The following is a 25,358-nucleotide window of genomic DNA, read 5'->3' as shown; positions in this document are numbered from 1 at the left end:
TGTTCGTGACAAGGCGGCAGCTGCGAGACGCTGCGGGGAAGCCACAGGCTTCCGAAGTTCCCTGCGTAACATCATCGGAAATCTGAGCTGAGTCATCCTTACGTTCAGCCACCGCACAAGTGGTTTTGGCTTTCCCAGCCCCAGCTGCTCCGCTCCAGCACAACAGCCAAGGAAGGAAAGTCTCATGACTTTGCAGAACAGTTTACAATTCACAAATTAGGATAAATATGATTACACAAGTAAATTGACTGGGGGTAATCCGCTTTATAACAAACAAACAAGAGCACTGACATCATTTTAATGAGGAGATTTGTTGATATCTACACACGGCCTATCTCCTTTTTTAGTGTTTTTAAATGTTTCCTGTAAAAGGAATCGGGCAATTAGCAGAAAGGGCAGAGCAGGTAACGCACAGGTCACTGCCACGTGGCTAAATAAAGTTAAAAAGGGCTGTAAGCATGACTGCTGTGCATATTGGCCGGGGGACATTCTAAAAACATGCACTATCTTTGATATTTGCATGTTATCTGGAGGTGTTTCTGCATGAAAGGCAGGAGAGTAAGATGTAATGGTACTTCAGGGTTAAGAACAGAAAGTGGGGACATTGGCGGTTTGGGGTAAGATTACTGCCAGAATTTAACAGTCACGGCAGCATCAGTGTATCTTCTTCAGCATTTTTCCAGGATTTGGCCCAGAAGTTGCTGGTAGGAGTTTGCTTAACGTAAATACGCTATTCTCTGTAGAAATGGCTGCACCAAGGTGAGGTGCAGAAGCCCCTGCCATTTTCCATCCATTTCTGCTGACAGAAGGTGACACAGCAGTATTTCTCCTGCAGATTCCCTAGGTGCAATTCTCTCCAATGATGCCTACACAAGGTGGTGGCACAGACAGGAATTCAGCTTTACAACGTTCCATCATGGCTGGAAAACATGTCGCTCTCATCATGAAACCAACACGTATTCATAGGCAAATCACCACGTTCAGGTACACAAGTCTAGACTAGTTCTGCCAGTTGAAAGAACATGCTGCTCCTTTCTTTTATATAAACTCAGATTTTCTTTTTCTTTTCCAGCACAAGCCAAAATTCTTTACAGATCAATAAAGAAACATTCACTGAATCAGACCTTTGTATTTAACAGACACCAATTAGCAAATTAATGACATTTTTTTCTGACTCGAGTTTTAGAAACGCTATTTTAGCAAGTTCTATTAAAGTACTAAAATGCCCCATTTTCACATCTCGAAGATTAATAACAATTTTCACTCTGATCAGCTAACCCTTCTACTTTGTAAGAGCACACCAAACGACAGACCCAAGTACCCACTGAAAGCCAACACAAACTAGCAGCTTCCTGCCATGGGGAGGAGGAAGAAAAAAGGGGTTTGGTTCATCTAGAACTGTTAGATTATATAATCTGGAAACAGCCTTTAATTTAAACTATGACTGCAGGAATCCATAGGAAAAGAATCAGTGTGATCCTTGTTTCTTTCTTGGTGGATGCTGGGAGAGATCTGCTGGGGGTTCAGTTTTAGTCTAGTCCAGAAGAAACACATCTTAAATGTTAAATAGTTTCAGGTTGGGGCTTTTTTCCCCTTTTAAAAATCCCTGGACAATGCTGAAATTTCCCAGAAGAGGAAATAAGTATTTTGAAATTTATCCAACCTATTGCTCAGTTTTCATTTCCATCATCAGTACTGTGGCTGAAAAAATACCAGCCCACAGTTTTTGTGCCCATAGCATGTTTTCTCTTATGGCAAAAAAAAGGCTTCCTGTCACATTTGAAGTGAAACCCCCTAACTCCAAGAGCACAAGAAATGCTTGGCGCTCCCCAGAATCACGCGGATCTATTCACAGGTAAACCACTTACTTAACAGTGCATAAACCCGAGGAAAATAAATAACTACATTAATTCCTGTCTAAAATTTCCGGAACGGGCAAGATAAAAGCATTGGCAACAGGAGCGTAAACCAAAGTTGCGACACAAAGCGCCCCCAGTGTGGCTAATCTGAGGAATAACGGCGTCCGAGGCTGGAGGGACCTGTGGCCACTGTCCTGGCAGCGGGAAAGGCCAAAGGAAGCACAACCCAACCTGACCCCACTGCACATTTTCTAATTCTCACTGGAAGAGACACCAAAATCACTGAGTTTCATGCCCCTGGTGCGCGAGCTGCCATCACGCTGTTAAACCCACCTGCATGAACCAGCTGTGACTGAAAAATGACTTAAACATTAGCCCACACTACAAAAACCACACAGGAATCTTAATTTCACAGTCAACACTTACGCCTCAAATGGCACTTGACACTGATATCAGTGTGTACCCTCTACTTTGATATCGCCCCCAGAAGAACCACCTCATTCGTAATACCAAGATAAGGTTTCTTTATCTTATTTTCCTAACAGTAAAAACATTTTTCGTTTAATGCAACCATTACATTTAGTAGAACGTGAGTAATTAGCTCTCTCAGGCACTAAGACTGTAATTGCAGCTGACAGCTTTCATTACAATAGTATCATCACTTTCTCGTTGAAATAGGAAGTCTCACAATCTGGCAGCTCTAGATATCGTATTAAAAAAAATCCCTAGTGTAGCACCTATAAACCCACGAGCTGACTCAACCACGATGCCACGAGCCCATCGGCCTTTAGCCTACACTATCTAGGACAGCAAGTTTCCTGCCTGTCCCCAGGCACGAGATGTCCCCAATCTGGCTGAGCATCCAGCCCCTGAGGGGCCACCAGCACCAGTGAGCAGTGACCTCTCCCTTCAAGGCTGCTTTAAAGTAACTCTGATCTGAATTTAAAAGTCCCCAATATCACCATTCTCCATCAAAACCAAAAGGAAAAATAGCGACACTGTTTACCACCTTGAGAATTAAGGAAAGCAGTGAACTGCAAAGTGATCCAGATTTGGCAATAGGCTAGAAGGTCTGTTCTCAAGTGATGAACTAATAAGAGCTCTCCAAAGTTATTCAGCTTGCCAAATTTTACCCAATGTAGCTTTAAAAATGTTGAAGAAAGGCTGAAATAATGTTCTCAAAACACTGTAAATATAGCGTCTTTATTCTGTTGTTCACATTTTGGAGTCAGATCATGAAGCATATTTAGAATAGAACCTCCAACAAGCACAATCATACCCAATCTTCACCAGCATAACATTTGCTCTGTTGTGCTTAGTGTTCAGGCTAAATCACAAGAGGTGACAGGTTGATAAAACAAGCAACAGACATTCCTACATGAAGAATACTCCAGAGCTCCCACAAAAAGCAGCAGAAACACCTACCCCTGCAGCTCTCCTGTCTGCTCAGCACTGACCACAAGCAGCAGACAGTAACAACATCCCTAACAGTGGTGAACAAGGCACTAAATGAGGTATGAGACACTACAAGCAACATCACAAACTTCCCATTCACATGCTTATAAATCCTTTAAAAATACTACGCATATTATATTGAAATTATTTTGGAAGAAGTACTACTTACATTAAAGGATCAAACAGCTCTAGAATCAGTTCCAGATGAAGCAGCATTACGCAGAAGGACAAACATACTGTTCCACCTTAATTGACATTGCTTTCCTCTAGGTTTTTTCTCAATAAACAGAAGTTACCCAAATGCGCGGATCTCCCCTGTGACACAATGCAGTTGTTCTTCCTGCAACTGAAGTTAGTGTAGAATCTAACTCAAATGGTACCTTTGCTGTGGTGCACATAAAGTGAGCTTATACAGCATTTAAGTAGAGCAAATTCCTTTGAAGACCTACACTACTTGGATGAAATTACAGGTTTACTGCTTTTTTGTATCATCTAAGGGTGTACTGTGCAAAAAGGAAGTTGAAGAGAAAATGAAAATACTCGCACACATTTTACAATATCGTCTTTCCAACAGCTGCTTCCTATGCTTAGTGAAAAACAGAGTGATTTTTATTTTTAGAACACACAAAACCAAGATTCTACCACAAAGTAAAAGCCACACAACCAAATACTTGATTGCATTCCCAGACCTCCAGAGACCCTAAAAATCACTTCTGGAGAGAGAAATGATGGCATTATGCTGCTGCAGAGAACTCCAGCACTGACCACAAGCAGTGGAACAAAGGAACACAGAGTGCGCCGGGCGGCTGGTCTGGGAAGAGACTGGAGGATCTCCTCTGATCACATCGAGGAGAGCTGCTCATATCCCCACCACGCTCTCAAACAGTTCTTCAGGTCAATAACAACCCAATTAGATCAATAAGTTTCTGCCTTTTTGTTCTTCTACTACCACAAAGGTGAACTAAGAAACATTAATGGCAATTACTATATTGGAATGTAAGAATTCAATTCAGATCTCCAGCTCTCATGGAGATCACGTTCACCCACAGAAAAAAAAAGTAGCTTGAGGGGCTTTGTTTTGTTCGTGGGGTTTTATTATTGTTACTACAGAAGAACTCAACCTGCCATGCAACTGAGGATCTTTTCCTCTTAGTTGATATTAGAGTCTTGGGCAAGGGGTGGGATGGGGGGTGTTCACCAAACAAGTGAGAACACAAAACGTTTCTCCTCATAAAGCCATGAATGCAGCAAAACTACTGCTATTAAATCTGAAGTTCATTGGTTAAAAAACTAGCAGTAGTCAGGGAAGCAATGAAAATATAATAGTTTAGCAAAAATTCAGAAAATAAAGATCTCTAATTAAGATTTTGACAAGTAAGTCTTGTGCCTGAATAAACAGCCTTAAATCATTCACCAACAAGGCTTCTAGCCCAGCCTCCCAAAATACGACGTTCAGATCGAAACCTCAGATGGGGGAAGACACCAGGCCCTTTCTTCTTCCTTTGGCTCAAAATAATTCTGACATCTAAGCTTTATTCTTACAGTCTCTTAAGGTTGTCACGAGACAATGTTGTTACAGCAAGAAGGCAAATGTTAAAATAGTCACGTAATAAACAGGGGTCCTAAAATTTGTAAATCATTTACATAAAGAATACTTAGAGGAAAAAATATCAGTGTTTCTAGTGACAGGGAAATATCCTTAATTTCTCATAATGTTTTCTGTTAGAAATGGTTTTAGCAAGACTAGGTTATCATAATGACTTACAGACCTGACTTGTTAACACAGCCAAGAAAAAGTCTCTAAGCTTAAAGCAGGAGTCTGCACCTCCTTGTCCAAACCCCAAACATCAGTATTTCCTAATGTTTACTAAGAGCTGAAATCCTTCCTTACAGACAGCACTGCATTATCTGAAACTGTCTGTAAAACGACAAGTAAAAAGCATGTTTCCCTTTAGTCTAAAAATTAGCTGGTGCAGAGAACAGAGCATCTGCAGCTGTCAAATTCACAAGAGCTGATCTTTGTAATCCAAGAATCTAAAAGCCACTAAACTAGGGCTATTTTTTTGTGTCAGGGAAACACGGGACAGATTACATCAGGACTTGCAAGATTAAAAAACGTTTAGCCTCTTTCTACAGACATAACATTTCCATACCCTGCCATGTCTGCAATACCATGAGACAACATTTGGCCACATGACAGCAAAATATTTACTCTTCACAGCTTCAGAATCAAAGAAATCAAAGCAATGGTTTTTGCCTTTCTGTTAAGTTTTTCACTGAAAAGAGTTACTTAAAAGGATACAGGAAAAAGATTCCTGCCCTCATCTCCTTTTTGCACCAAAACCCAGACTTTTGTTCAATAATGCAACCACTGAGTGCAAAGTGGAAATCCCTGTGAGAAGTTTGAACACACCTGGGTAGTAATATTACAAAGGGACTAAAATAACAGTCTAAGTTGGGATAAAGTATATCCGAAGCTACCACAGACGCAAAGAGTGAGAAAACAGTAATGTACGGAATTCTGACTCTATTAAAAGTAAGCAAAAGGTCAGTACTTGGCAGCAGGCTTTTTAGGGATGTGACCCAGAATGACTCCGCTGCCGCCCGAGGTAACCTTCACTTAGTCTCAGTATAGCACAGTGTTTCAATGTAAACGGCATTGTAATTGCAGAGAACAGTGCAACTTACTCGGGCATTTTGCTGGGTTTTTTTTCCTCATTTAACTTTTCTGAGCAACCTTGAACTGAGAGCTATAAAATGACAGGTCATCTGTTTAAAAAAAAATCCCCATCAACAACTGAATACCAGGTTTCATTTTCTGGTATTTCCCCTAAACTGATATATTCTGGATGAAGAGAGTTAAGTTTAATTTCTAATGTAAGTTTAATTTCTATGCAAATTTAGACCCACATGGCCAACAAAAATGTTTTACAGGTCTAGACAAGAGATAGCTGACAAATAAGGCTCTGGCTTTCACAGCTAAAAAGCCCAAGGACAACAAGCCGTGAGGCAATCACCTGTTAATTATAATAATGGCACCGTCTTGTGTAAAGGTTTTTCTGTTTAGCACTCTGCTGCTCCTCCTCTGTTCCAAATGCTGTCCACATATGACCTTCCTCTGTCAGCAACTAAGTAGTTTTCTGATCTGCATCCTCTTTTAAACTCTGGACACAAATACATTCATAAACTCCATACCTTTCTAACCGAAGAGTCCAAAGTCGGAACTTTTATCAAGCTCACTCAGCACCACCCTCACAGCACCGCAAACTCCCTCCCGAGATCTGCCACAAACACACTGAAAAAAGCACTGAAAACATATTTTACAGGGCAAAGAAGCTGCAGGGTTCCAAGATACGTGCTAATTTACTGCAAATGTATAGAAGCATAAGCCACAGAACTTCAAACACAAAATTAATGCTTACATAAAAAGCCTGCTTTCTCTTCAGAAGCCTATTTTGGGAAAACTATCAGTGTCCCGGTGTCCTCATAAACAATATAAGCATAGCAGCTGTTTACATCACACAATATGACCTCACAAATGTCAGCTGGTCATTATCATGAATTAAAGATTTTTTTCTCAATAAAATCCTATCAAGCCACATTATAGTCTTACAAGATCCTAACGTGTGCAATCAACTGAGAGGCTGGTTGATCTCCCCAGCTACAACAATATCAACCCAAACACAAGAGGTAATGTCTCTGGATAAACACTCAAGAAAACACATTTATTAGGGCAGACAAAACATGTCTGAAAGCCTCAGACACAACTCTGCACAATGGCAAGAGAAGCAGAGCCCAATCCCACTGAGTTGGTCCCTAGAGTTTGTGTACAAGGATAAGCTTCACCTTTTCTCACCCATTCTGTTTATCTTCTGTCGCTTGGTTCCATATGAAGAAGTACTAAACCTATAACAGTGTTTGGATGCAATTTATTTACTGACAGAGGCTCCACAAAAGATTTCTGCACCAAAAGGGAAGAAATAGGCCTGGGTTTACACAGGCATACATGGCTTGAATAGTTACAGGACTCTAGTTTTCAAAACAAAACAGAGATGAAAACTTGCTTTTCTCCTAGAAGTAAATGGAATTACTTGCTTTCAATCAACAACCAAAAGCCAACTAGAAAAAAAGTGGAAAAAATTCCATTAAGTTTCCACTTAGCTAAAGAATTAAAGTTAACTTCAACTAAATTTTTAAAAACACATATTTGCCTGTGAAGTACATAATAGGAGCTTATATGAATAGAAGCCATTTCTCTCACATTCTCTTAGTATAAGCAAGAACCTCGAAAGTTTCAGATTCTATTTGATTTACAGGCATCTTCTAACAAATGAATAACTAAAACTTACTGTAAACCCAGCAGAGTGCTGGCAAGGGACTGTGAGCAAGTGCTTAGTGTGAACTTGCCTTGTCTTTCATATCTCTTACATCTTTTTCATAAAAGCCCTACTGGGCGTTACCCTTGAAAACTCAGTGTCACAAAAACTCTTAACTTCTCCTTTAGCAATCTCAAACATGAAAAGGTACTGCATAGTTTACAAGCTCTGAAAAACTGAAACAACCCCAAAATTTTATTAAAAGGAAGGAAAACCAGCAGAACATTTCAAAACGTAAGTGCACTGAAACCACTGATTTGTGAGCGTGCATGTATCCAGACAGTGAGGTCACCAGCCCAAAGTGCACAGCAGCTTCTACATCTGCCTTGACAGAACTGAAATGCAAGTAGTGCGAAACGCTACCCCTAGCCCACTAGCTTTATTTTAAAGCTTTTACTGTCATCAACAGCTATTAGTAAATATTATCTTACACCTTTCTTTATATTTTGGAGGGAATAGTCAGTGATGCTGGAGAAAGCAAGGATGAAACAGTATCTTTCCAAAAAGGGAGTCTGGTTCATAGGAAGCAAGAAACAGTTTCGTAAGCACATCTGGTTGCAGTGAAGTTAATATGCTAAGTGGGGGCATAAAGATAGGTTAAACAGTGAGGGGGAAAAAAGGGGAGTGAAGAAGAAGAAACAAGACAGAGAACTTGCTTGGGCTGTTGACCTTTCAGAGTAAGCATTAAATAAAACCAATCTGTTTAATTCTCAGACAAGAACTTTCAACAACAACATTCCTTGGGTATGCGAACAAGGAAAATCCTGGGCAGCAAAGCTTAAGAAGATTAGCATACAGTCTTTAAGGGTTCATTAGTTCCTTTCAACCTGCAAAGTGCCCCCAACAATTTAAAACCAAGTTGCCCCAAACTCAGTGCTACCCTAGATAGAGAACCCAGCTCACCACGAGCATGAAGTTCCACATGCCACCAGGCACCCCGCTGTCACCCAGCTCCCAGCAGCGCAGGATGCAGTCCACAGGACACAAGGCCAATACCACACGCAGGTGATATCTAGAAGCCCAGTGAAACACTGCAAATATAAAGGGATTTTCCAAAAATCCATTACAAATTCAGCTTCAAGTAGTACCAACAGCAGAAATACCAGAAAAGTAAGTAGTCAGAGTACCATAAGCACCAAAACCAGCATTACCCACTACCAGGAACAATGCGACAAAGTGGACAGAGTGTTATTTATGAGGACAAGTTCAACAAGGAAGATTCTTCCAGACACATCATACACCAACTGGAATTCACAATGGTTCTTTTGCAGGATTAGAAGAATCCAGAAATCTAACGACCACACCCACAGGAACCTTAGCTGGAAGAAATGAAAGGCAGACCCCACGTGATTTGGAAAAGGATGACAAATCACAAAACCATCTATATTCTTGGGAACCAATGCAACTAGTGAAAAAAAAAAAGTACAGAGTAGTTATGATGCAGCACAAATATCAGAAATGGCTATAGTACATACAAGGACTGTAAATGTTTTCATAATGAAAAAATCTGCCATCAGAAATCCTATATAAACTAGTTGTTTGCACCATCCTAGGCGCAGTTCTTACTTCTACCTGATGTTTCAATTGCACAGTTCAGAGAACTGGCAGATCTTTTTCACAAAACTACTTACTCTCTCAAGTCATTTTTTCCATAAATTCTGAAACACGTATTTGCTAAAGCTCTTCAAATAAAATGTCTCATTCTAGGAAAGGAAACAAAAATACATTTGATGACAACTCATAATTTAGCCACTTCTGAGAAACCTGAAAATTAGCTGAAAAGAGATATGAACTTAAACAATGTAAAAGCAGGTTAAGAGTCACTTTTGATCAGCTGGGAAAGCTAAATATCTTAAAGTTTTAATTATTTTAATAATATTTGCCGTGTAATACTTTAATGGTTCTTGAGATAAACATACAACGGCATTTGTGAGTCATCCAATTTTACTTCTTTCTAGAAAGGCAGCTCATTAGCTCAATGCTATTTAGCAAACATCCGATGAGCTGTTCTTTAAACAGTTTAAGAAAATCCACGTGTTTTCCTCTTACCCCCACATTGCCCTCAGTAGCTCTCACCGCACTTATTTTTTTCCCCTTTTGAACTTGCAGCTCCCTCTCCTCCCTTCCGCCACACAGTCTCCTTCTCCACGCAAACCGTTTCCTCCTCCGCAGGCTCCGCACGCCGTCCCGCCCCGGGGCCTCGCTGCCGCCAGCACCTGCGCGTCCCAGCTGAGCAAGACCCGCGCTGCAACACGGCACATCCCGCACCTTCGCGAGGCAGGTTTGCAGCTCACCCACGGCGGGCTGCGCTCTTCATTAAGGAAGAGCGAAAATATTGCTGTGCAAACATGCGATACAGCCGCTAGCCAGCAGAAAACGTGTCTTTGGCCTCCTTCACAGGACAGCACCCCACGCCCGGGCCAGCAGCCGGTCACCGCTATTGTTCGCACCCGCACAGCCCCGAGTAATGCAGCCGAGCGGCCCAACGCGGGAGGCAGAGCCGGCTCGGGTCACCCGGGAACTCGTTCCCAGTCTCCCGGATCACGCCACTTACCGGTTCCCCCCGCCGAGCCCTCCCCTGCGGACACCCCGCACTCGAGGCTCGCCAGCTCCTGCTCCGCGACCCGGGCGCGAGGATCTCGCACCCAGCCGGAGCCCAGCGGGACCCCGGCCCTGCCCCTCCGCCCAGCCTGCCCCGCGCTGTGCCCACGGCGAGCGCCGGCATGGGAGGCTCCCGCTCCCCCGCCACGGGGCGCGACCATCCCGGTCGCAGCCGGCTCCCCGCCACTCCTCAGCGGAGCCGAGAGCCCGCAGCCCCATCCCGCCGCTCACCCAGAAGGGCTCGTAGGCGTCCGCGCTGCAGAAGCTCTCGACCCCCATGGAGCGCGGCGAGCAGACCGCGGGCTCCCGCGGCAGCGTTGCGCTTCCCCTGCGCACCCTCCGTGCCCGGGCGGGGGAGCGCCAGCGCCGCGCCCTGATTGGCTCCGCTGTGACGGGGATGCCGAGCCCGGCGGCGCCGCCGCCCGCGCTGCGCAGTCCCGCCCGGCGGGGGCGGGGGCAGCGGCGCTCGCCGAGCGGCCCCGGCCGGGGGGGCACATCGCTTCCACACACGGGGCACGGGGCGGGACGGGACCGGACCGGGATGCTGCGGGCTCGGCCGCAGCCCAACACGTGCGTTTGTCCAGCAGAGAAACTCCCCACGCCCCCATCAGGGTAACCGGGGCGGGAGCGCTGCCCCCGCGGCGCGCCTCCTCCTGGCACCTGTCCCCGGCAGCGCTCCGGGCCCCGCACCGCTGGGCCCAGCAGAGCCATCGCAGCATCTCCCGTGACACCGCCCCGGCCACGGGGACTCCACCAGCCGCTGCGCGGAGGGACCGCAGTGCCCCGTGGGTACCGGGAACACAGGCAGGGCACGGCCCGGGGAAGGCCACAGCGAAAGCCTGGGCTCACCTTCACAAGTTTCACTTCTCAGCGTGAACCAGTTAGACTCGTTTCAAAGCCCTGAACTAGTTCAAATGGACTAGCATTAACTGAACCAAAATAACTTCACATCCACAGCCAAGTTGGCACCAACATCCATATGAGTTGAAACAACTGCACAGTGCTGGCGGTGGCGTTTGGCTGCATCCCACTCTCAGCCCATGGAAGGCGCATCAGTGAAACCCACAGCAGCACCCATGCTCTGCCCAACCTAACAGCAGCACACCTGGGGATGCACGGTGCAGATGTGGGTCGGCACCATATGTGGCATGAAAGAGCAGAGTGGATATGTACTACCCTGCAGTAATGTCTGAAAGCTTTAATCACACAAATTACACAAAGAACCTCCATTAAAAATGTTTTTTTGACTCCAGAGCAATTATGATAATGGATCAAGTTGTTAGAAGAGAGTTCTCACTGTCTAGTGTGTAACTAAATGCAAGCATCACACATACAAAAACTGTATCAAGGATTGCTCTGTACTCACCAGTACGTTGACACTGAGGGTTCAGAGCTGTGCTGGTGGCCGCTGTGTTCCGACTGTCCGTCCATCCATCTCGTCTGTCCTCTGGGGGGGGATCAACTTGCTCCCGGGGTGTCGGGTCGAGGAGCAGCAGCGTTCAGCCCACAGCGAGGTCACGCTTGCCATGGTGAACTGAGCAGAACCATCACACAAAGATCAAACCAAACAAACTGGGTGTCAGAAGCCGTACAAGTTTGTGTTAGCTTAACCCATAACTTACTTCATGTCACGTTCAAATCTTTACAGTAAATGTTGAAGTCCAATTCCCCCTATTTTTATTAAGAATATTTCTGTCCTGTTTTGTATACCCACTATATTCATCTTAAAATCATCTTAAATACCTTGGCAGGTCGATTTTGATGCTCATGATGACTCCTGTTGAAAAAGTTCCATCATAGTCCCCAACACCTGTCACCCCACTGCAGCCCCAGCTGGAAGGTTTTTTTTTTCCTCCTGTCTGCTCTGCAACGCATATAAATGTTAACAGCTCCAACAATACAAACTTTCCAGTACCTAAGTTGGAGAAGCTTTTCCCCTTTAACAGCACTATTAATAGCATTGTAAGCCAGAAAAAAAAAGCTAAATAATACAACCTCTAAGAGCTTACACTTTTACACATATTCTGTGTGCAATAATAGAATATAAACTTATGGTTGAAATGATACAGCAAAAAATTATTTGGGATATAGAGATCATATGCAAGTTTGCTCCAAACAGGAAGACAGTAAATAAGCATGAAGCAAGGAAGGTTGAGAAAAACTAATTTTTATCACCCCAGATATTATTGTGTGCTAAAAGACTGACAAAACTTCGGTTACACTTTCAGGATTCAAACTTTCCAAGTACTTCAATATAACGTTGGGGTTTTTTTCAGCCTCAAACTGTGCCTGTACTAATGGGTATGTACCAGGTTAATAACATTTCTCATCAAATAAAGATACTTATATCTGCAACTCCAACTAGTTGCCTTCCAACTAGTCCCAACTCCTTCCCTTAGAAGCTCTAAAAAACAGCAACAAGACCACAGATTTTAAACAGTGAAAATACAGAGTAAATAATTAAATGTCAGGGGAAGCAGAAGAGTTCAGAAGCAAAATGTGAGAGACTCAAAATGTTTGTGTGGAGGAGAAAAAAAACAGACCTGACACAAAGACCAACCTACAGATAGAGACGCAAGATCCCAGAGTTCCAGTCACTGAATGTGGATTGCACAAATCATTATCACAGCAGCATCTTTTGAAACACAGATTAACATATAAAATAGAAACTGCAATCTTATTTAAAAAAGCATCTCCTTGCAATCAGAAACTTCCCCTACCACCCCAAATTCTATTTTGGACTCTGAACTTCCCTTTGTAGGACACAAATTAGAGCTGGATAGGAAAAACAGAGGGGAAAAGAGCAACAACGTCTCAACTGGAAATGAGATGTAATAGAACACTGACCCACAACAACACGGAGAGATTTGGAAGGATGCAGAGAAAGACGTTTTTGCTGTGAAAATGCCATGTGTGTTAAAGGCAAGCGATTGTTGATCCCCAGAGCTCACTGGGGATCAGCGCAGCAGGCGGACAGACAGAGGCAGCCCTGCCAGCTCACTGAGGGTTACCGTTGTGGGAAAGGAATAGATTAGCTTCACCATTGCTCCTGCAGACTTCTTTTTTCCTTAATTTTATTTATTGCCAATTTCCAGAGACTCTTTGGAAGCTCAGAAACTAAATATTTGCTTTGAAAGGAAATATATTAAAGAAAAAACCCCACCCCACACTTCAAGGCCCTAAGTGGTTTACTGCTCAACACTCACATTTTCCTTCAAGCCCAAGCAGGTTGCTCCATCTAGACCATGACAAATCCCGCTTGTTCATCCATGCTGGCTGCATTTCCTTTGGGAAATATTTAATACATTTGCAAAATAAACACCGTTGACTCATCCCCGCGCCGTGGAGCACACACGCATGCCGCCAGACACACCAGGGATCCTCACAGCCTTGCACAACACCCAGTGTACAGTTACATTTTGGCAAAGACTTTTAATTAAGAGCTTGTCTTTGGCGAGGTCTTTTGATTTAAAGTTCATCTTTCAGGGACTCAGCACAAAACTCCTCCACTACACATCAGGGAGAAACTCACGCATTCTCCATGATTCCTTTCCTCGTTTTTTTCCTTCGTCGCCCCCGCCCCCCAATAAAGCACATTCAAACCCTTTTAAACTGCAGAGGAAAACAAGTTCAGGCCACCCCAGCTGACTTGACTGAACTGGCAGGCAGGCCAACAAAAGGGAACTCCACGCAGGCACCGCTAATCACTTTATAGCTCGACCTTGCCGGGGGACACCCTGTGAGCACAGGGAGTCGCCCTGCGGCCGGGAAGCCGTTCCCTCGGCGGGGGAACCGGGAGGACAGCGAGGAGAACACAGCGTGAGCTCCGCCCGGCCCCTCAGCTGAGGCACTCCCGGGCCGCCTCAGGGAGCGCCCAACCGCACGGGCCGTGAGGAGCGCGCCAACCCCTGCTCGAGCCGCCGGCGCTGCCTGATTGGCCGGTGCGCGCTAAGAGGCGGGGCCAAAGGCCCTGGCTCCGCCTCCCAGCGCTGCGCCTGCGCAGTGCGCGCCTACCGGCGCCGGGCTGGCTCATCCGGGTCCCTGGCGCGGCCGTTGGCCATGGCGGCGGTGGCGGAGCTGAAAGCAGGTGGGGGCTCCGGGGGCATCTCGGGACACCGGGAGGGCTGTGTCACATACACCCGGTGGTTGACTGGGCCTCGCAGTCGCCCCAGGCGCTAACGGCGGCTGCCGGCTCCTCAGGGCGCCCGTCGGGACCCGCGGGAGAAACGTCCCTCAGGCTCCACACAAGCATCTGATGGTCTGATGTCCCCTCGTTAAAGACATCTCGATCCTGTAACATCCCACTTCCTAAACTGCTAGGACGTGTGTTTACTACTAAAAACAATATACTTGTGACTCTTTCGAAGGCTTAATTTTTATCTGTAACATTCCTACAGTTATCTACTGGCGTATGCACAAGTGTGGATATCTTATCTTTAGCTCGCTGTGAATGTGCCGAAATTGTGTTTGTATTGCGGATGATAAATGCTGCTTGAATACTTTTAGCTTTGTATTAACAGATCTTTTAATGGTAACAGTTTTAAAGGACACGCTGGAGAAAAGAGGCGCTCTTGGAGAAATAAAAGCAAGGATCAGAGCTGAAATTTTCAATGCGCTGGATGACCAGAGTGAACCGCGACCGCCGCTGTCTCATGAAAATCTCTTAATCAACGAGCTAATTCGTGAATACCTGGAATATAACAAATATAAATACGCAGCATCTGTTTTAATTGCAGGTATTGGGGCTGAATTTTTGTTGTCAACACTGCATTAATTGATATTTACTGTTTGGCTGAGTGATTCCACTGATACTATGAAAGTAGTAGGTGTGACCAAGCTACACAATTTTGTTTTCCCTTGGAAACAAAAGAGATGCGAGCACTCTCTCCACTGCTTTACTTGCAACATTAAGCCAAATCATACCATTAGTTTTCAAGAAAACTTACCCTTTGCTCCTTATCCTCGAGGTAAATGCTTTGGTAGAGCAGTTGATTCAAGAGCAGGAAAACTTGGTAGCAGCCTGCAAAATCAAAATACCTTTATCAAAATCTCTGTGTTTGGAAAATGGCTACCAATATTTTTAAAGCATATATCACATTTTTTTTTTCATATTGGCATATGAGTAAAATAAAAACTTATAAATCCTACAAGTGAATACAATTTCTTTGAGGAGTAATTTAAACTGAAGTAATACGTACATAGAGTAGTTGATAGTTTGAACTTCAGCAATTCTGGCACTTGATGCATATAGACTGTATCAGAAATGTGGTTAGATGGCCTCAGCTTAAATAAGAAAAAAGAATATGGTGTTTTTTAACAACTGCAGTTAAGTGTTACTGTTACTGGTTGTGCTAAAATACCAGTATTTGAGAGCTGGTTAGACTACATCTAATGGTAGCCATAGTTTATATGGCACAACACTTACTTATTTTTGCAGCTATTGCTAACTTGTATTTGATATTACAGTAATTACATTTGCTATTTAATAATTAGATATATTTACCCTGTTAAAATTAGAGGCACAAAGGTTCATCTCAAGAAGAGGGAATGGAGACTGTATGTATAGTAATTAATGTATGGAACCTGTTTCATAACAGTACTTCTTTGGAGAAAGAGTTGTTTGCCTGATTAGTTTAACTTTATATTGTACAACTTCTCTAATATTTTAGTTAGTTTCCTTTACAGTGAAGATAAAAATCGTAATACGCTGGTGTGAATTATATGAATATGAAGCACTAATGTTTGAGTTCCCTGGAATTACAATACACTGTTAGATATTAATAGTCTAAAAGGGAGCTGTGTGCTCTCATTCTAAGTCTCCTGAGCAGTCTTTAAAAATTAATTGTGATATTTTTCTTAACAGTCTTAAGAATTTTGCGGAAATCTGTTTTCCAGAATCTGGCCAGCCTGAAGTGCCCTTGGACAGACAGTTTCTTGCCAGAGAGCTGAACGTAATCGAAGATGTAAATGGAAAATCAGTGTAAGGAGTGATTTTGGAATGCACAGTACATTCTGCTCCGCTTATCTTTCTCTCTTTAGTGTCATTGTAAATCACATATAAATGTTCTCTCCAGTTGAAATGTGACTAGATCACAGGGCTGTTCTGACATGCTGGATTCAAACTCAGTGTCAAACATCGGGCTGTTTTCAAACATACTCAAAACTAACATTTCTGCCATCTCTATAGCATTCTCCAGATAATGTACTCACACACCAGTACAGTCTGCCCTACCGTTAGAAGCACAAAACAGATATGCTCTTTGCATATCAGTGCGTTGCTTTCTAGAGCAATAAAAAGATTATAGTAGTCTGAGATTAGATACAAATTCGCAATGCTCCGATACGAGTGCATTAATGAGGAGCTGGGATACTGACGCAGGTTTAAACGTGGTCAGTGTTCTCTGTCAGAATCCATCAGGTGCTGAGGAAGAATCGAGTTTGGGATGTGTGGGTCACCAGAGTCTGAGCCATCGTACTGCACGGGTGAGAACATGGGTGTGTGTTTGGTGCGAAGTGCGCTCTGGTGCTTCACTTCCGCGGGTCTGGAGTTCAGCTGGGAGTGTCTCCAGTGTAAGATTTTTAGGAGAGTGTTGGTGTTCAGGATGGGCTTAGGTCTCTGCTTATTTATATATTGACACTTGCCATAACATATTTTACATAATTAAAGACATCTCTACATATTCTAGAAGTAAACACTAAGGTCTAAGCAGTTCTGAGGAAAGGGTGTATTTTTAATGCTCAGTATTTCCTAGAGTTCATAGCTTGCTATTGTCGTTTCTCTCTTAAGCAGACCTCTCTTGTATGGAATTATTTCTCACTTCTTACGTGGTGGGAAGGAAGAAGGTTCCCAGAATACCCTTCCCAAAGCGCCTTTGCTGACTTACACAAAGCACAACCTTGGCAAACCACCTACTGAGAGAAATCCAAAAGGTGGGTGTGGGGTCATTTTTGCAGCAGTTTGATTTGTGACTAGATTTCCCATATGATACATATGCTTACACCAGCATAAACATGCAGATGGACACAGTGCACCTACTACCTTCCCTGCACAAGGAATGTTTGAACTGACACTTCTGTAATAAAAATTGTTCAGCAGAGCAGTGTTTATAACCCAAAATACCATTAAGCTGTGTGACCTGACCAAACCTGTTGCTCATGTATTCATTTAAGAAGGGTCCTACCGTATCCAGCTCAAGAAAGACCCACCCATGATTTCTGAAACTACCTGGAGATGTACCTTTGCTTAAGTGCGTGCCTGACTTAGGCCAGCTTTCAGGCCTGCTCCTCTCCACGGCTATGCTCATGGGACCACAGATACAGCACACAAGTCCTATTGCCCTCGGAAGCGCTTGACTGGTCTTTCCGTGTGTCTGTGGCAGGACTTTCTTATATGGGAATGCACTTTATTTATAACACAGACATTTTAAAATATGGTAGACAGCCCAATTTATATAATTTTTCAACACTGCAAGGTAATCTAAAGCTGTACTGTAGCTGTAGCTACTTGGTAGTTATTTGGGAAAGGGGAGAACATCTAATGGTTTCGCTTTATTCTGTTGAAACTTTTGGGCTGTTAAAAACAAAACTCATTTAAAGTGGACAGCTATGCTATTCTAATTTGTAGGTGGTAGAATATCTGTTGTGACATTTATGCTTTTAGAAACAGAGATTTAATTGCTGGAAAAGGTCAGAAAATATGAGTATCCCAATTCTCAGTATCAGAAAGGTCATTCACCAAGTTGCTTTACCATTTCCCTGAAAGTTAAACTGGCCAAATCACATTCCCTTCCAGTAGCACAAATCTGGAATGGGCCAGCTAGACACAGTCTTGATACATCGGCAGTGTAATACAAGAATTTAATCTAAATTCTCAATAAAATGTATTAAATAGTGGAGGTATCTCTCTTTCTCATCTGTTCCAACTTAGTTTCTATAGAAAGTTCTTAACTCTTTAGCTGTCAGTTCTGTATATGGGCATAAACCTTTTCTAGGACATAACTCACATCCCATTGCCTGCAGAAGCTTGAGCTCCAGGTTCAATATTCTATAGTAGAACACTGCAAAATCAGATTTTGCCTTTCTGCTCTGCTTTCTGGCTGGTTGCGATTAATATTGCCAATGCCACAGAATGAAAGGGGTCACTAGTCCAGTGTTTTCCTTCAAAGAGTCTGCTTGGCAGATGAGTTCTTTCTGTTGGGACAGATTAGCACTATTGTGTTAGTACTACCAACTATTTCTTTTGTATCCAAAATTTTGAAAAATATGAAGCCTGAGATACTATTGACATCTAAAAAGTGAGAGAAAAGTACTAAACACCTTTTCTTAATTAATTCATTGAGGCAATTTTGTTTCCCTTCTGCCAGAAGGGGGGGCTGAAGAAATAAAATTTCAATACCAAAACCGCAATAAATTATCTCTTTGTTGGAAAATAATGATTCCTATCAGAAATTTCTCCATTTTAAAAAAACAAACTCAGTGTGCGGCATAATAGTTTTAAAGTATAACTTTGTACCTCAGTTCTGAAATGGATTCTGTGCGGGGTCACCTTGCCCTGTTGACTCCAATGTAATATCAAATGGGGATTTAATTGTTTAGAGTTCGTTACAAAACTCAGGATCGATCATAAGATATGACAGCACCTTGCTTTTTGAAATAAAAAAAATAACAGCTTTAAGGCTTTTAACCTATAAGTAACTGTAGTTTGAAATTACTATTTGCATGTGTTTGTGGAGACCTAAAGGCAGTGGGTTTAAAATACTAATTATGTAGCTGTTTTAATTAGGCTGCATATTAAGGTAATCAAGTCAATAAACTCAACCCTCCACATCTCGTATTTAACATATTAGAAATTATCTTGCTTATTCAGTTGAATATTCCAAATACTGGTGTAGAGACTGGGAATCCCAGTAAGATGTGTTTCTGTTGTTGTTTCTGTTCTGGTGTTTCTGTTAATTCATTCACTACAGCTGAGTTGAAGTTGTCTGAAATCTAATCTAGTAATGCAAAGCTCTTCTCTCATTCAGCTGCATGGAAAAATAGATGAGTAAAATTGCCTGAGTTTCCTGTGATGATATTGTGTATCAAAGGTGATAGTGATGGAAATTCACACTTGCACCTTTGGATCTCCAGATGTGTGAGAACATTTCTGCCTGTGTTTCAGTTTCAGATGGAATTCCAGAGCCGGGAAGGATGGCTGGCACCAGCATCGAAGAGCCCCTGGTTATACGGAGTATAAACCGATGATCTCTTTGATGTGCCAGTTCCTGATGTGAAGTTCTGTACGAGTTCATGTAGGAAATTCTTCTTGGCATAGATATCCCCAGGATGTCCAGCGGGACCATTGCAGCTTGGTAGATCCACCCATGAGACAGAATGACAGGGTTGTAATTAACGCAACAAATGTTAGCAAAGGCTCTTCCTCCAGTGCCAATGCAAGGAAAACTGCAGATTAGTGAAGCCTGTGTCGAGAATTGGCCTAAAAATACTGCTTTTTCTCTTCTATTCTGTGTGGTGTTTTGAGAGTGTTCAGACTACACATTTTAATCATTCTTGTTTAAGAAGAAACTGCTGCTACTTTCAGATCAGTATGGGAAAATAAATTTGAATAGAAAATTAAAGTGCTTTAGAGGAATAGTTGTTTTTAATTCTCCGGAAATGAGGACTATATTTATCTTCATGCCAACAAACAAACCAGGGTAAGGCTTTTCCATCAGGAGTTGCTATAAATTGTACGGTGCAACGCTGAGTAGATGGGATGGGGAGGAACTTCTGTTTTTTTCCCAAACAACATGAAACTCCAAGTCAGGCAAAACTGAAAATAAAGTTGATAATAGATTACTGATTCCCAGGACTTTTCTTTTTTTTAGCTGAGATACTCACATGTTTTGAAATGGTAGTTGATTTTAAAAGCCGAACTGAAGGGGTACATAAAAAATAACAGGTTAGCTTTTGTTCTCTGCTCATCTTCACAAAATGTATGGATGCTGGTGTTACCAGTGGTACTGAGAGGAGTTCTGTATAAATACATTTATAGGGTTGTGCTCTTAAAAACCTTAAGTTTTAGATAAATGGTGCAGTAAGTGGGGAAAAAGAGAGGAAGAGAACATGAAGTTTGTGAATTCAAGTTAAAGGGCCTTGAGTGGTACAGACGGTAAAGTTTGGCCATCTTGATTTGCCCCAGTTTGCGTTCCAGGTATATTTTATTTGGATGAGCTGCCTCTGCTCCAGTGTGGATTTGTGGGGAGCGGTTCTGGGCTGCCTGGGGAAGCTGCGTTTCTCCGTTTGAAGCCTGAGCAATGAGTTCATCCCCTTCGTCTGACTGGCTGCTGATTTATAAGTATCTCGGGACTGTTTCCAGGAGGGGAGGACACGTTTGCAAATGCACCTCCATCAAATCCATCTTGATGGTTTTTGTAGCTTTGCATCAATTATAATTGACCGTGAGGTGAATGAAACATGTTTATCTCGTGTGCCCTCGCTGTTTGCTCTGTGCTGACAGCGCCGGTGCATTCAACGACTCTGCTGAAGAGCAATCCCTGTCAAAACTACCAGCGGGGATTCTGCCTCCTTAGTAGTGCAAATACTCACGATCACTGATCTCTCTCTAAAAATATAGTAGAAAAAGGGTATTCTAAGCTGTTATTTGCAAATTACGTTCCAAATTTTGGAGTGAGCTGAAAGTGTATCCGTGGAAAGTTGCGCAAATCAACTTTTGAACAATGCAGATATGATTGACCACAGAAGTGCTTGTGTTTTTAACTTGGGTTTTCCAGGGGTTAAATTCTAAACCCCTGTTTCTTTGTAAACCAGAGGGTCAAATTGTTCTGTCTGGAATCTGAATTGTCTTTTCAAGGGCAAGGCAAAAGGCTGTGGGAAACAAGCTCTGACCTTCCATGCTGTGCAGATGTTCCCGTGTCACCCAAGCCATCGCCCCTGCTTTCCGTCTGCCCACCACGCCTCACACAGCACTGCCCAGGTGCCACGGAGCTCCATGGGAAGTGGGTTTTTAGTGGTAGAAATCAAATATGATTGTTGTTCTGGTTGAAGACAGCAAAGGCTCTTTCCCAAGCACACGGTTCAATGGGCTGGTGCTCTCCACAGCTGGAAAGCAGAGGCTGTTCCAAGGGCGTTCCACCGAGCTCAGAGGGAAAGGTTTGAGTCTGAAATGAGAGCGGAGATCTGTTTCAGTCAGAGGGAATCTCGGGGCTGTTTTATTTGGGGTTGCGCGGGAGCTGCCCCATTTGCTCTCAGTGCAACAGGCATTTCATCCCATTCTCCAGCACCACAGTGCGGATTTGGGCTGCTGGAACAACCTTGTTTCAAAGTGTTGCCATTGGACAAGCAAATTAAAATCAAATTATTACCAGTGTTATTTATTTGTACAATAAAACTTGGAAACAGGTCTATGAAAATATACTGCTGTAATCACACATTAATAATCTGGCATTTACCCTGAGGGTACATGAAATATAAGAGCATCTTTCAAGATGCAGACGTGGAGTCCTGTGAACACCAGGCGGCCTCGCTCGGGAACAGCTGAAGAGGGATCGCAAAGCCTGGACACTGTGCCTGCACTTCCCAAAAAATCATCCCTAAAGGAGCAAGATCAGTATTTAGGTAAAAATAATTCACAATCGAGAGTCACACGTTCAGGTTATAGACAAAATCGCCACCGAGGTAAGCATGCACAAAACTTATTTTCCCAAAGAATTTAAGAAGTCTGTCCAGCCTAATTACAGACTGGCATGTCTTGCATTAAATGCCCTTATTCTTTCTACTGATACCACAAAACTGAAAAAAAAAAAAGAGATACAAGCATATAGAAGTTTGGGGATTTTAAAGAGCAAAATGCATTTCTGAATTTTATTGGAGACAGAACACTGTAAGTGAGACTGCTGCAGAGAGCCCTATGTTCAAAGAGGCTGTTCTTTGTCTAAGCTTGGTATCACAAGTGAAGGTGACAAGGAGCCAGTGAAGTTTGGTGTGGATATCAGATCTGGAAAGCACTTTGGAAGAACTTAACCCACAAGTTTAAAAAAAAAAACAAACAACAAAAAAACCCGAATATTTTCTCTCCCCTGGCATCAGAAGAAATGCTGTTCACAGGCTCCCCAGCACCGTTCCAGAGGTGTTGGGTTCTGTCGCGCACTGGGGACATTTTTTTCTGAGCTTTATCAACACGCTCCAAGGAGTCGGTTACGTTTCCTTCCTGCACACCCTTTGTATCGAGCCGAATCTCAGTGTCCGTTGCTCGGGTTTCCGGAGGGGTGATTATCATGGGGTGATTATGTTTAGGAAAAGAAACCCCCAACTCTTGGTTGACGCTTGCAAAGCCGCGTTGTCAGCAGCCACTGGTGTCCGGCTGGGTCAGAACTGCCCCGTGTGCTTCATGCACTTCTCTGACCTGTACCCAGCAGCACAACCCTCAACATCAAGCACTTGGTGACTCTTTCCCCTCGTCAGATGAGTGGATGGCTCTGGTTTGGGCGCAGTGTCCCTCCTGCCGCAGGAGCACAGGTGGTGACGCCTGCTACGCCAGGCAGCTGCAGGTGCACACGGCAGCTTAGAGAAACATGGTTGGTAAGCTTAGCTAAAAACATCTTTAAACAAAAAAAATTGCTTACCTGACACACATTACTTAACAAACTAACGTCACCATCCATGCTTTTCTTTTTTCCCTCCATTGTATTCAGGTTACAGTGTGGTAAGGCAGCTGAAAGTTCATTTCTTTCCTTCTTGAGACCTCTTGTTTTGTTTTGTTTTTCAAGTACAATATTTACAGTGCAAATTCAGCAAGGAGTAACTTCAAGGGCAGGCTGCTCAAGACTTTATTTTTTCCAGAAAATAATTAAAACAAATAAACAAATCAGGAGTTTTTAAATAAAGCTTATTTGTTGTCCCAAAGACATTGTCCACTGGGAACCCACAGCCTTCATTGGGAGGCAACTTTGGTTTAAAGAAACACCCCGACACTTAGGAAAGTCCAACCAGGCTATTACATGAGTATATTCTTACGTTAAGCGTTCAGTGGAGGTTGGAAGCCACATTGACACTTATCAGTTCCTACCCCACATGGCTCCAGAGCGCAACTGCTCCCGTCCCAGCACTAACACTTTTTAGACTTTGCAGCCCCGTTTAATGTCACGTCATCCATCACCCTCCGCCGCCGTGGAACACCCGGCCCGGGCAGCACGCCTGCCTGTGCACATGCAGCGCTTTGCAAACCGGCCGCGATAATTTCCACTCCTTTTTAAGCTACTATTAAAATGTGCCTGGTTTTGTGAAACAGCTGCACGGGTTTAAAAGGAACTTCTTAGGATAGCTTTGATGAATGTTGAAATTATCATATTTTTTATAGGCTCCCCTTGCGTTTAATTATCTTATATCCACTATATTCTTATTTAAAAGCTAAAGTTGCAACTGAGAAACTGCAAAAAAAATTAGGGTGGACTACCCTGTGAGAAACTTTCTGCTTAACAAGGGCGAGTTTCTTGGATTTAGGTGCTGGTGATAATTTCCCCTGGCTTTGCTCCAACACAGTCACATGTGCACGACTCTGATATGACCCCACTGCCTTTTGGGTCCCTTGCATGGCCGCGCCGCAGCCGCATGGACACCGGCCCTCGGCGTGGAACAGGCTCTGGCCGCCGGCACCGTGCGGCCCCGGCAGAGCTGGGCTGCTCCAGCTGAGGCCTGAGCGCGAGTCCAGACCTGACGTGACCGAAATGCTGCAGGGAAGAAGCCCCAATGCTCTCCCTCACTCCTGTTTACCCAGATTTGCTCACTGCTACCAGAGCCAGAGAAGGGGCTACAAGCCCATCACACCTGCAAATGCTGGTACTTTGAGTGACAGCAGAGTTTTTCTGCCCCGTTTCCCCTCATCGGTATTTTATTAGGATGCTGAGACCAATATGAGCCTCATCCATCTTCCCCAGGAGGGTTTATTTTCCAGAGAAGACAGGGCTGTTGATGTCAAGAGAAATTATTTCGCCCAGGACCGCGTTCTGATCCTTTGGGTATACACCATATTTAGTCTGTTGCTGAGAGGGGGTTGTTTCGGTATTTTGTATTTGGCACGTCGATGGGAATTCCTGGAGCATCCTAGCTTTCCCTTTTTGGGATGTCTCCATCCACAGGTCCCACTGCACAAGGCTGTTGGCTCCCAGCGGGGGCGGAAGGGGGGCCAGGCCAGGCGGGACTGCAGGTTTGGGGGGTGTGAGGGGGTTTGACGAGGAGCAGAGCACTCCCTGACCCCGGCAGCTCTGGTCCCGGTGCCCTGCGCTCCTCCTCGCCCCCAGCACGCAGTGCTGCCGCGGTTCTTTCCACTGCATCCCGGGGGCTGCTCCCCATCAGCTGTTTATCACTTCTCTTCTTATAGAGACAGAGGGAAGTATTTTTTATATACGAAAACCAGTATTTATGGTCCTTTGGCAGGAACTGAGCTGTGCACTGGACGGCAAGGGAAACTTTGGTAAATCTGCTGGGGAGGTGGGAAACCACCCTTGTGTTCCCCAGGGGCAAAGGAGGCTCAAACCAGCCCCAGGCTCCAAATGTCACCTAAACACATGGAGACCCAGAGCATCCCCGCTGTGTCAGGAATGACCCTCCTCTCCCAAACAGCCCCTGAAACCAGGGAATTCTCCCAGAACACGCACTGATGGTGGGTGGGAAAACCTCCCTCTCCACGCGGGACTGTGCCCTGTGTCCTTCCCCCGGGCAGGGGCCACAAGGGGCAAAGATGCTGCCAAGGCAGGAAGGAGTTAAAAATCCATTTGCTTGGACGAACAGTTTCACCCTAGGAAAAAGCAAAACCCCTGTACTTTTGAGTTCAGGGCACCCATTGCGAGTTTGGGGCTCCCCTTTCATCCCTCTCCAAAAGCCAGAACCAGCCCATGTCCCTGCGGGGTGCTGGGGCAGGGGCAGCAGCCGGGGTCAGGCCCCGCTGGGGCTGAGGTCCTTGGCTCGGGCTGTCAGCTCTAACCCAGGTACCCAGAGGATTTTCCAGCGGGACGTGGTTTCCAGGGCCCCTCCCCACTGGCAGGATTCTCCTCCTCTATATAGAGCGGCT

General features: G+C 44.1%; 2 protein-coding genes across 10 annotated transcripts in view; one reads left to right on the top strand and one right to left on the bottom strand.

Annotated features, from left to right (window-relative positions):
- ABCC1 (ATP binding cassette subfamily C member 1 (ABCC1 blood group)) overlaps positions 1-12,231 on the bottom strand; it is a 53,065-nt gene extending 40,834 nt beyond the window's left edge. For 4 of the 6 annotated variants that reach the window (XM_082065034.1, XM_082065036.1, XM_082065037.1 and 1 more), the window contains exon 1: positions 10,523-10,681. In XM_082065034.1, the coding sequence (XP_081921160.1) occupies positions 10,523-10,570 (48 nt within the window). In that variant the 5' untranslated portion in view covers positions 10,571-10,681. Of the gene's footprint in view, positions 1-10,522; positions 10,682-11,657; positions 11,826-12,034 lie in introns of those variants that run through there. The other 2 variants (XM_082065039.1, XM_082065035.1) reach the window with 2 other exon arrangements.
- A 1,925-nt stretch (positions 12,232-14,156) lies between these two features.
- Positions 14,157-20,132, top strand: CEP20 (centrosomal protein 20). 4 transcript variants are annotated; one of them, XM_082065043.1, is made up of 5 exons: positions 14,157-14,378; positions 14,812-15,027; positions 16,187-16,271; positions 17,079-17,221; positions 19,452-20,132. In XM_082065043.1, exons 1-5 carry the CDS (start codon positions 14,351-14,353, stop codon positions 19,532-19,534), a joined length of 555 nt encoding a protein of 184 aa, XP_081921169.1. In that variant the 5' UTR covers positions 14,157-14,350; the 3' UTR covers positions 19,535-20,132. The 4 variants fall into 4 exon arrangements, with proteins under 4 accessions (XP_081921169.1, XP_081921168.1, XP_081921167.1 ...); XM_082065042.1 differs by having other exon boundaries at positions 14,250-14,378; positions 14,830-15,027; XM_082065041.1 differs by having other exon boundaries at positions 14,336-14,378; positions 17,082-17,221.
- The last annotated feature ends 5,226 nt before the right edge of the window (positions 20,133-25,358 follow it).

This window comes from Streptopelia decaocto (assembly GCF_964273445.1).
Source record: "Streptopelia decaocto genome assembly, chromosome: 13".
Taxonomy (NCBI): Eukaryota; Metazoa; Chordata; class Aves; order Columbiformes; family Columbidae; genus Streptopelia; species Streptopelia decaocto.
The sequence above is the reverse complement of the archived record's forward strand: the minus strand, read 5'-3'. Positions and strand labels throughout refer to the sequence as shown.